We start from the raw sequence: 12,293 nt of genomic DNA on the forward strand, positions 1-12,293 counted from the left end.
CTAATAGTGCTCTTGACTGTTGCTGTCTCTGTTCTTCTTGTCCAGTCCAGTTAGATTTCTGTGGGCCACAAAGAGATTGTAATACTTGATTATGCTTTATTCCTACTTTTAGTTTTGTGGGTTTGACCCCCTGCTAACTTCCCTCCAAGACAACATGTACAAACCATTCTATTTTTGTGAAGAAAACACTGCACCTCTTTTGAAACAGGACCATTAATGCTCTATTTAGTTGCAACAGAGCTTTTTGTGTTGCATAATCCTTAACACAGCTCGGTGTTCCATGGCACAACTTTGCTCACAGCTGATTCCTCAGGGTGATGTCAGTATGGGTCTGTAGAGGAAGACAGCAGCAATATTGATTTCTTGTAGTAACTCTATACAAAAGGAAAAGCTTTCCCTGCAGCAGGAGTGTATAGGAACTGTCTAGTGGACTGAAAGCACAGAGACAAGAGCCAGGAATTCCTCAGATTGATTTTTGGTGCTTTCTTTGATTTGCTGAGGTCACATCCCCCAGGGTAGGTGCAAATGAAGATGGGGAGCTCCCAGCACAGCCAGCCCTGCTCCATGGCCCTGTGGCTGCTGGGCTCCTGGGCTTCCTGGGTGCATAGCCAGTGAGCCCAGAACCTGCCAGAGGAACACCCATCTCTGCATCCACCCATATAGCCCAGGGAGCTTAAAATATCCCCCTCTGAGCTTTTATGGAGTTTGCCTTTGTTTTCACTGAACTCAATGAAATTTTTGCCATGGACCTCAGTGTAGTCAAAGCTAAACAGAGGTAAAGTGAATCCACCCACTATCAATTTGGATAAGACAGAGTTTAAGTATATCCCCCTGCCTGGCCTGGGACATCAACAAGACAAACTTCCTACTTTTTTATTCATCCGTGTATTTTTGAGAGCCAGCACTATTTTCAGGGTGTGCTGAACAGGTAATCCTTAGCTACGTGGTGAGCACTGTTAACAATTACAGTCTGTGCCAGTATTGTTAATAAAATTTACATTTCTAATGTGTCTTTTTATTTGTTTTCAAACCATCTATTCCCCTCTCAGAAAGATTATGCAATTAGATTGTGTGTCTTCCAGTCTGCAGTCTCCTTGCTTTGTGTGAAAAGTGAGGAAAAAAAAATCTTACTTTCAGGTGTATTTAACTTAATCAGGACTAAAAAGTAACTTTAGTAGTTTCGGTATATTTTTACATACAGAGTTATCTCCATGTATTAATTATTTCATGTCTTGGGATGGAAGGTAAGAAAAAGTGTGATTCAATGTAGATGCTCTATGGATTCTTTTTTCTTACCATACCTAAACTCTCCTTTTCTTGCAGAAAGAGGACCTCCAAATATATGAAAAGTACTGTCAGAACAAACCAAGGTCTGAAGCTCTCTGGAGACAATGTGGAGACAGCATCTTTTTTCAGGTGGAATTTCATTGCAGACTAGCAGTGCAAGACCCATAAAGCTTGTTTTCCTTCTGTATCTCTTCTTTCTTTAGAAAGCTTAGAGCAATTCACAGACTTTTCTGCATGCTTCTTGTACTGAGGGCAGGTGCTCAGTGTTTGTCAAGGTGCTCTGTACAGGAGATTGGGCAGGTAGAGCAGATTTCCTGCTCAGGAGCCTGACTGCAGGCTATACCCAAACCAAACAAGTGCTGGCTTCTTTGCAAAAGCCAGCTGATTGCAATCTCATCAGCAGGGAATGCCAGATTTCGACACTAAGTTGAACCTTAACATTAGCTCTTGTTTAGATGCATTTTCACTGTGACATAAATAACCTGGAAACTCCTATGCAGATTGAACAAATTTTTCTCGCACTTAATTCACAGATATATAATCTCAGATTGTCAGATGATAATGATCTTGGTGTCTTGCCTGTGTTTCAAGAAACAATTGTGGTTTTCTACCCTGTTATTTCTTACAGGAATGTCAGCGTAAATTGGATCATAAGCTCTCACTAGATGCTTATCTCTTAAAGCCAGTCCAGAGAATTACCAAGTATCAGTTGCTGTTAAAGGTAAATCCTCCATGGCAGAAAGATTTCCAGTGCATAGCATTTTACTTAAAGAGTTGCAAATCAGTCAGGACTACCTGGAAATAAATCCTCGCTCAATTCTTCAGCAATTACTTTGCAATGTTCAGTTGTAAAATGGTAGAAAACAAAAAAAAGAAGGGACTTGCATTTTAGAATAGGAACTGCTATTTCTTAGCAGTACTTACATACTAAGCAATAGAAGAATACTATTATATGTATAGCTTTCTCTATATAAAGATATTTTACACAGTAAGTATTTTATTGTCTTATTTATTGTTTTATTTATCTTTAAACAGAAATTGAAGTTGGCTTTTTTGGGTCAGTATATGGTCTTACAGTCTGAAAACAGGAACTGATGCCTTAAATCCTGTCTCTAACATCTGTCCCTGTTTAACAGAACTCTTTCAGCTCTCTGAACTGATATTTTCCCATGGTTGTGACTCAAACCTTTCAGAAGGAGCCACTCCCTTTTGCTGCTTCTTTTTAAAAGACCCAGCTAGGAACAAATTGTAACTTTTCCAGGAGATGAATATGTGATATTCCCTCTTGATTTGGTTGGAACCCTGACTGGTCCATGCTTGAAATTGGGATCTGAACTGGGCAACAGGAAATATATAACTCAAAACAATGACTTTTTTTTTTTTTTTTTTTTAAGATGATGGCTTAAATTTCTGTCTTCATTTTCTCAGTTCTTAAAAATAATACTTATTGTCTTTCCTTATGAGAAGGTCATGAAGGTGAATTACATGCTGTTCTCAAGCTGCTGGGATTAATGTAGTGTTGTGCACTGTCAGGAAATTTAGCACTGAAATTTGCAATGAAGATTTTAAGCTGCCATTTAACTTGGTAGTAGCTACCATGGCACTGCTCAAATTGTGCCAGTGCAAGTCATGTGAGGACCTGGCTGGTCCTTCTTGTGCAGTATTTCTCCAAGCTGTTTATTGACTTTATGCAAAACTATAGAATCCAAATATTGAAGGGGGATATTGACAAGGATAAAACTTCACAGATTCCAGCAGATTTACATCAACATATTCCAGAAATAAATTTGCCTCTATTTCTTGAAACTAATCTGCGAGAACGGAAAAAGTGTCAAGGTCTCCAGAAAAGCAAGAATAAACCAGTTTCTGCTTTTAGTTTGAAATATGACTGTAAATAAAACCAAGATTAAATCAAGGAGTAAAATTCTCAGGCAAAACAGGTCACAGCCATCGGGGTTTGAAGCTGGTCAGACCAGTTTCATACTTAGCAACAACACATTGGCATGGGCATTTACCTTGTCAAGGATTATGAGATCTGTGAAGGTGATGCACTCTTTTCCTGGTAGCAGAAGCACTTAAACATGTAGAAAAATTGAAGTCAGTGAAAAATTGATAACAAAGAAGTGCTTCAGAAGCTGTGTGCCTTGAGTGGTGGGCAGACTAGATTTAAATTTTGGGTCACAATTATTGCAACCCTCTATTTTCAACCAGTTTAGCTAATATGCTTATGCTGATGAAAGCAGCATGCTCACTATACAAGGAGCAGAGATCCATTCTCATCCTAGAAAATGTGCAACAGGTACTATAGGAATGAATCCTGCTTTTACCTTCTAATGTCTGGTTACCCAAGCAGGAGAGGCTGCTGCTGTTTGGGGTCTGCAGGAACTACCTTCTTGTGGTCTCATTTTAGGGTAACACAAGTGCATCAGCATTTGGATTAAATTATTTCCAAACTCAAAATGTGGAATGTCAAACCTGCCAAATTCAGATTAGAAATTGATTTATATTTTTAACAGTGGTAAGTACCTTGTGGAACTACTTGCAAAGGAAAATGGAGAATGCTCCAGCATCTGAAATAATTATATTAAGTTTGTTTTCTAGCAGATGTGAAGAAAAAAACCCTGGAAGTAAAACCCTCTGACATGCAAGATGTTCATTGCAAATATGTCAGAATGGTCCCGTCTCATCTTAAATGAACACTTGAAAATGGCCAAAAGGTCAAAATGTGTGTCCTCAATGACAATCCTGGTGAATGTCCTGTTTGGTCTTGTTTGGGGTTTTTTACTCCCTTTTTTTTTTTTTTCTTAGAGCTCTGCTACTTTGTCTATACAGTACAAATTTCAGGGAGGATTCTCTTATGGTGTTTTCTGGTACAAGAAGTTCTCAAGTAGTTTCCATATCTCTTTTTAATCAGGAAATGCTGAAGTGCAGCAAGAATTCAGAGGGTACTGCTGAATTGGAAGAAGCCCTGGCCACAATGCTTGATATCATCAAATCAGTAAATGATTCCATGCACCAGATAGCAATCACAGGATATGAGGTACTATTTGCTGTTGCTTCTACTCTGGTCTTGAGTAATCCAATGCTCCTCTCACCACTGATTATGCTGTGCCTTTAGCTGGTACACTTTGCAGGAGCCTGTGCCACATTCCTGAAGGATGCCACTCAGTGGCATGTTGTGATGGCCAAAAATACTTGTCAGCACATCTGTCATGTGGAGGTGGGGTGTGAGTGTGGGGAGGTAGTGGGACAAATGTGAGACTTCTGCGTAATTGCACCCAAAACTCATTTGTAGGTGAGAGGTGCAAGTGTGACAGACATAACTTAACAAATTTGCTGAAACTTTGTGACCTCTGTGCAGCTTGACAGTTTTCAAGTCTTTTGCACTGAGGGAGGAAAATTTATCTTCCACTTAAAGTGGATAATAGAATCCATCCCAGTCACTGGCAAGCTTGTTATCTGAAATATGAAATACCAACAACAGTACAAATCAAAGGGAACAAATCTCTCTCTCTCTCTCTCTCTCTCTCTCTCTATCTGCTGATGCTCCATTGAAGTCATATGACTTTCAAGAACTAGTGTTGCCTACATAAAATGAGCCCTTAAGTGAGAAGTGGAAGTGATTGACACATAAAGGAGAAACACGTCTGGCAAAATGAGGCCTGAGGGTCATGTGGTTGCCCATTTTGAAATAGCTGCAGGGTGAAAATGTCAAGAAAGAAATAATATACTGAGAAACTGAGTTCAAAGAATTATTACATCAGAGTAATGGTTTAGTCTAGACACCAGGAAAAATATTTTGTGCAGAATGCAACTTCCTGAGAAGGTGCTGGGGTCTACAGAGACTATGTGTGGGTGGGAAGAGTTATTCTGTTTTTCAGGATGGGAGTGGCTTCAGGAGTTTTGATTTCTATAGTTCTCTTTCATGCAAGTGCATCTGGTAGCTGAGGAACCCATGCCCCTGTCAGCATGAGTTTATAAATGAATTTAACTGCTTACTCAGTGGCATGTCAGAGATTCACTGCTGCACACAGCTGGAGATGCTCCTGTGGACTGTGCATTACATTTGAACTGAGAATGTGAGTTCTTCTTCCAGTAGCTGTACTGGTTGAAGGTGAAGCAGTGGCCACCTCATTATACTGGTAAACACAGACTAGATGTGGTACCTGTGGATCAGAGAAACATCACAGGTCACAAGCATAACCTTAGATCCCCCAAACCTGACAAATTTAAATAAAGCATATGTTTACCTCATTCTGATCATGGCTAAGTCTAAGTGTCTCAGAGATTCATTTTAGAAAAACTCTTTAAAGCCTGGATATTATTATTGCAGACTTGAACGAGTCAACATGGGTGTGGGAGGCTCATGGATACAGGACACAATTTCCACTGTTTCTTATTCATTCCCAAATAGAAGGGTAGCTTTCCTCCCATGTTTCCCAGTTTAAATGTATGAAATTACAGCAATTTCACAAAAAAATTTGGTTTTAAACTGCTCCATAAGGGATGGGCAGAAGAGCTTCCCCAAGAAAGGTATCATATCATCTTAAGCAGAGGGGATCTAGCCATTTTGCTGTCCATATAAATGTTGAGGTCATCCTTTTGCCTATTCCTTGCTTTCAAATCTCAGAGTAGTTTTGTACTCAGGAATTCAACAGAGTATTCCTGTTCCTTTTAAAGTTTTACTTTTGAGTTTTCCAGCCTTCCATGAAATGCCAGATAGTAGCTCCCAGGACTAGATTTTTGCTTCTGGTTTCTTAGCTGAACTGAAAAAGCATTGCAAAGGGGGACATAGCTGCTGTTTAGCCCTATGCTGACAGCATTCCTGAGATGGTTTGTTACCTGATTATTCAATGGGGTGAAAGGTCAAAGAGGATGCACCCAATAATCATTTCTTCTCCCTGTTCCACCTGTCCCAGGTGCTCAGCTGTGGTGCCAAATAAACACCTCCCATAGCTGATGAAACCACACCCCATCTTGTGGAGTCTTTCCCACACAGCCATAGTAGAAATACTTGGCTAGAACATCTTTCAGGGAGGGATATTATGCCAGCAGGAAAGCAGGTTTTGTGGCAGCTGATAGATGCTCCTAATTGCATAGGATATTCTGCTTCTTGGACTTGTGCACATGTAGACTTGAGGAGCTGAACTGTTGTCTAAGAAGTTTATAAAATGTAAGTCTAGGGTTGGTTTGGTGGCTTTTGGGTTTTTGTTTGTTTGATTTTTGTTTGTTTGGTTTTTAATTTTTATTTTTAGTCAAAGCCACACAAAAAAAAAAGTAGAATAAAACTTGGAGAGCAGAAGTTTTACAGATGTTTGCTATTATTATCCCAACATTGGTATACAATCTGTCTTGCATAGTTTGTCCATGAGTTATCATGGGAGATACATGAGTTATCATATTTATCTCTCATATTTCATAAACATGAGATACATTGTATTGTTCTTAGAGAGGATAATTATGTTTGAGATAGCGATCAAATTCTCCACTTTAAATTAACTTCCTTTAGGACAAAATACTGATGCCCACTAGAAGAAATTACCAGAAACAGCATCTTCCTCTCCATTTGCTACCCACACTGAAGAGAGAGTCCAGGGCTCGTGAGCTGATATTCAAAGGCTGCCATCCCTGTCCATCCTCTTTCTCTCTGCAGTGGCAGCCTCCCACTTCACTTGCTGTATCCCAACCCCAGATACAAGACTGGAGACAGATTTATCACAAGAGTTACACTGAGCTGGATCTCAGTGCTGTACTAAACAGTGCCTGGGGTGACAGCAGCTCTCACCATTGTCAGAACTGTGTAGAAAATATGCTTGTTTGGTTTTTTAATTTAGCTTTACATATCAATATGCTTTTCACAGGCTTGCAGTTTATACCTGCATGCATATATAAATACAAACATCCACAGTCCTGTATGCACAAATAAAAGATCCAACTCTATATATTAGAGGTGGGAGACTCTTATTGAAATTACTGACGTTCTTTGAATAGTTTGGAGAGTCTAATAATACCCTGATATAGAGTGGAAAAGTACCTGGTTAAGAGCTGGTTTTGCAGTGGGGTCTATGGTAGAGGAAGGGGAGTGAGAGAGAGAACGGGTTGCAATCTGTAGTTTAAGAAATTAGACATTCCCACTTGGAGCCAACATCTTCACCTTCTAGTCAACAGAACATACAGATGTTGAAAATAAGTACTTTAATAATGCATTGGGCTTATTCCCTCAACTTGTTATACAAAGCATTCCTAGGAAAAACTTGCTGGTAGGATAATTATGTTTATCATTACTTGTTGAAGCGCATTACCATAAACGTGTTGCCATATCCTCTGTCCACACTTTACTACACTCTTAACACTGAACTGTGCTGGTGACATCAGAGCTACATATTTGTTGATTAATATCAGTTGAGGTATTTACCTATCAGTGGTCCTCAGACAATTTAGAAAGGTCTTGTTACTGCTTAGTTTCACTCTCCCTCAGGTACTTTTATGGCTCCTTGGTGCATTCACTCCCTCTTTGCCCAAGGCTGTGCAGTGTTGCATAGTTTGCAGATAGTGAGTCAGGAAACTATTGACAAAGCTTATAAAAACTATTTTGCAACAGGAGGGAATCACACACCTACATACCTCTGGGCACCAATCCGTGACTTCAGACATCTAAGCTCTTTCAAGGTTTTGCTCACGGATGGAAGAAGCTCCAGAAACTGAAACTAGATCTTCCAGAGCCAGGGCCTTTGCTTGAGCATCTGGACTGCACTAGGCCTTCATACTGCCTTGAAGTTAGGAGTCTTGAAACCCTTTTTTGTCAGAAGTCTCCTCTCAGGTCACCAAAGGGGACAGCCTGTCCTGAGACAGACCTTAGATGCTAACTATGAATGGGGAGACATGGAAACCAGTGGGTTAATGGTTATATGAAGAAACCACACAGGTTTAGCAATGGGGCAAGTGCACTCTCCAGCACAAAGGATGCTCAGGCACATGCCTCTGCCTGGAAGCCTAAACACTGTTAGAGGAATGAATTGTGCCTGGGATTACCCTATTGGAACTTGATGTACACTCTCTTGGTTTCTAGGGTGATGTCAGTGAGCTTGGCAAGCTGTTGATGCAGGGTTCCTTCAACGTGTGGACCGACCACAAGAAGGGGCACAACAAGGTGAAGGACTTGGCTAGATTCAAACCAATGCAGAGACACCTCTTCCTCTATACAAAGATGCTACTTTTCTGCAAGAAACGGGAAGAGAACACAGATGGCCATGAGAAGACAGCTTCGTACAGCTTTAAAAATTCATTAAAGGTAATAAATGCAGTAATGGTGGGGGAGATATTTATAAGTCCGGTGTTCTCACAAGACAAGGATGTTTCCATGTGGAGTTTAAGCAGGTGCACATATCTGGGGCTGTCTCACACCTCTGAGTAGGCTTCCATTTAGTCTTGGTCTGGAGACAGATCAATCCATATGTCCTGCAACTCCAGACATGAACCTTGTTTTTTGCAACTTGATACAAATGGGCATCTTGTGTGTTCTTGCCCATCATCCCATAAAGAGAAGCAAGACTGAATGGACCTGCATCTCTGGTTGTTCTGCCTGTGGGTATCCTGCAAGTGTAATTCTACTGCAGGTTTTACTATTGACATCGGTTGAGCAGGTCTGTTCTGTGACAGTAATAGCTACAGATGAATCAGTGCAGTAGAATTGCCCTTTTATTTGCAAGAGTGGCATTTCCAGATATGAGTCAGGACATTTTATGGTGGCATTCACAAGTAGGCCAATTTTCCCTTTAAGCACATTGGTGTGACACTTGTGACTTTAGCCAACTGATATGGATCATGAAGTGTAATGATGCAAATTTACTACAGGATAACCAGACAGGAATTGTAATAGAACCTGGTTCAAGAGTTGAACCAATTCACATAAACATTTGTAGTTTCTTTCTGTGGAGAGAGAAGGAATGGTGGCATAACACTGTCTAAATCTTCAAAGAAATGCTGAGGTAAATCGAGAAGAAGAAGGATGAACGAATACAGGAAGAAGATGGGAAGCTGGTAAGTAAAGTAGCAGCTGAACTTCAAAATTGTGGCGAAGAATATTTCATTTAAGAAATCTAGAATTATTTCCTTCAGGTTTTTTGTGTTTGGATTTGCAGTTCAGTCATTAAATCTCACAAAGCCCTGTTCCATCCCTCCTCCTCTCCCACCTTAACAGGTCAGTGATGACAAAGGAAAATACAGTCTTTCCAAAACTGAAAATTTGTCTAGGTGGACAAGAGCCAGGATAGGGTTGAAAACTGACCCACAGATGAAGCAATGAAAGAAAAGAGGATAAACTCATGATCAGACATTAGGCTGGGTTACTTTTGAACACTCTTTCCCTTTAATCAAAAAGATGAACAACAAATTAGATATTGAGAAATAACATGTTCTGACTTTTAATGACTCACTAAAGTGTATAAGTGAATGCAGCCTTTTCAAAATGCTTCTCAGAGTATTGAGTTTAAAGACTATTGAAATTTTCCAGATTTCAGCTTCTTTTTTGTTTTGAAACAGATGAGCACTGTGGGCATTACAGAAAATGTAAAAGGGGATAACAAGAAGTTTGAGATCTGGTATAATGGCAGAGAAGAGGTCTATATCATTCAGGTAATGACAATCATTTTTTTCCCCAAGGACTATATACTTCCTTTCAATTGAATTGTTTTTAAGAATGTTTACTGTCCTGTACACTCCAGAAACAATAGCCATTGAAAGCTTCATTGTGTAGGCATTGAAATTGCCAATTTATTACTGTGAAAATGGTCATGATTTTGGCTAAAAGAGGAAATAGAGTAGTGGGAAATCTCTTGGAATGCTACACAGAAAAGCAAAGACAGGACCTTAAATTCATCGTAACTCTTCCATCTCGAAGAGCATCCTCTGCTTTGCTCAAAGCAGATTGTTCCAATCCTTGGGAAAAATGAGAGCAAACGTAGGTCAGGGCAGCACAGTGATTGGCAGCATGTTTTAACTGGATCTGCTTTGCCTTGTCCTCTTGTGTTCTCAGGCATCTTCCGTTGAGCTGAAAAACACCTGGATTTCAGAGATTCGCAAAGTCCTGACAGGACAACTGGAAGCGTGTAGAGGTAGGACACACAGAGCAGGATCTGGTAATGTTGCTTTCCTTCTGGAGCTGTGTGTGACAACACTGAGCTGGGGCAAGTCACAGGGCTGACCTGTACCACCAGTGAAACGGGCAAGAACAGATCTCCAGTGTGAGGACCAGCTGGGTGGTTGCAGCACTGCTGGGATTTAAACCCTTGTCCTAGACAAAGAAAATTTCTTGGAACTTTAGAAGTGGCATTGACAATTATTCCATTCAAGTTAGTCCAAGGAACATGCTTTTCCTCTGTTCTCCCTCTCAAGCTACAGCTCTAGGAACATCCATTTACACCAGCATGTGAGGAGTTGGAGTCCCAGTCTTCACTTTGTGCCTGCTCACAAGGTCTGGCACAAAAGATCTTTGTCCATGTCCATGACTGAACATAGCAACTGTTCCTCTCCATCCTACTGTTTGCTTTACTTTGTTTGGGCTTGAAGGTTTTTATTTTCAATCTACTCAGCCACCTTATGTTTTAAATGTCAGTCAGTTATCCCATCTTTTTATCTTGGTGACCTCCCTGCAAAACAGGGTTGGTGACATTTCCCTCTCTCACAGAGATGTCACAATGAAGGTGGGTTTTGATGTGTTCAACACCATGAATGATCTAAGCTTCATAAGTACCTAAAGACACCCTTTTAATGTAAGATATTGAACCCCAGACAGAAAAATTCAGCTAGATTATTCCAGATAGTAAAAGAACATAGTCATGAAAACTATTGGAGATACTATTCTATTTATTCTCTTAGGACAAAAAAGCCTCACAGCTGTGCCTAATACAGGCTTTTCCTGGGCCCTGGCATTGCTTGTCATCTTGGTCTGTCATTTTCTGCTTCTGTCATGCCTCTCTTTGCAAGGTCAGCAAAGCCTCTCCACCCACATCCTTCAAATTCCTAAGCAGAGTTTGTTCTAGGTGAAAACATGTGCCTGTGCTTTAACTTTAGAAGTCACCTTTATTTTAATTGTCTGTTTCACAGAGACAGTGAGTTCTTGCAACCTCCTTCAGTGGAGGGAAACAACTATGTACATTAGCCTCAGCAATTTAATCCAACCCAAGAAAATACTTACTTACAATGCTTATTACAGAGTTTTTTTGTTACTGTTCTTGTCCTCATCCTTTTTCCTTTTTATTCTGAATTTCACTATGATCAGTTCAGCGTGAACTGCCAAGGACAGAACTCAAAATTCTTCTAAGCGCAGTCTCAGGACTTGATCTAGGGACTTTTTGATATGGTTTGTAATATTTACTCCTGAGGTATAAAAGCTGGTGTTGCTTAGACTACTGCAGTAGAGAGAAGAGAAAATGTACGTGTTTAATAGGAAAAAGTGCTAATCCTCCATGTGTGTTTCTAGGCAAAGAAAATGAAGCTCACAGATGAGCATTTGTAAAATATTTGTAGCATAAAAGATCTATTAGCTAGAGTTACTATGCATTCTCCAGAGAAAAATACTCAGAAATCAAGATTGAAAGTTTTTTAAAGAATTTATGTTTTGATGTTCTCTGTTGTTTTGTCTTAAGATCATAGAATTCTAGAATATTTCTGTCTTAAGATCATAGGATTCTAGAATATTTCTGTCTTAAGGTCATAGGATTCTAGAATATTTCAGATTTCAAGGGACCTCAAGACATCACAGTCTAAGGTCCTGCTCAAAGCAGAGTCAGTTATTGGCCAAACCACATTACTCAAGACTTTATCCAGTCTGGTCTTAAGAACATCCAAGGATGACTTTCATCCTACTCTATGAGTAAAGTCAAGCTTCCCTTCATTGTGAATCCAGCAGAACAGCAGTCAGAGGGTATAACTTGTATCTCATACGCTGTTGCAGCTCTTCCCATTGCCTTTTTCCAAGTGATCACATGAATCAAGGCCTTTATTAC

General features: G+C 40.0%; 1 protein-coding gene across 15 annotated transcripts in view; it reads left to right on the plus strand.

Annotated features, from left to right (window-relative positions):
• Window positions 1-12,293, plus strand: part of MCF2L2 (MCF.2 cell line derived transforming sequence-like 2) — a 160,958-nt gene that overhangs the window by 124,244 nt on the left and 24,421 nt on the right. For all 15 annotated transcript variants that reach the window (XM_027647534.1, XM_027647522.1, XM_027647524.1 and 12 more), the window contains exons 19-24: window positions 1,324-1,416; window positions 1,916-2,008; window positions 4,202-4,327; window positions 8,357-8,578; window positions 9,829-9,921; window positions 10,322-10,400. In XM_027647534.1, coding sequence (XP_027503335.1) covers window positions 1,324-1,416; window positions 1,916-2,008; window positions 4,202-4,327; window positions 8,357-8,578; window positions 9,829-9,921; window positions 10,322-10,400 — 706 coding nt within the window. The remainder of the gene's footprint in view (window positions 1-1,323; window positions 1,417-1,915; window positions 2,009-4,201; window positions 4,328-8,356; window positions 8,579-9,828; window positions 9,922-10,321; window positions 10,401-12,293) is intronic.

Source organism: Corapipo altera, unplaced genomic scaffold (assembly GCF_003945725.1).
Source record: "Corapipo altera isolate COAL_440 unplaced genomic scaffold, ASM394572v1 113, whole genome shotgun sequence".
Classification (NCBI taxonomy): Eukaryota; Metazoa; Chordata; class Aves; order Passeriformes; family Pipridae; genus Corapipo; species Corapipo altera.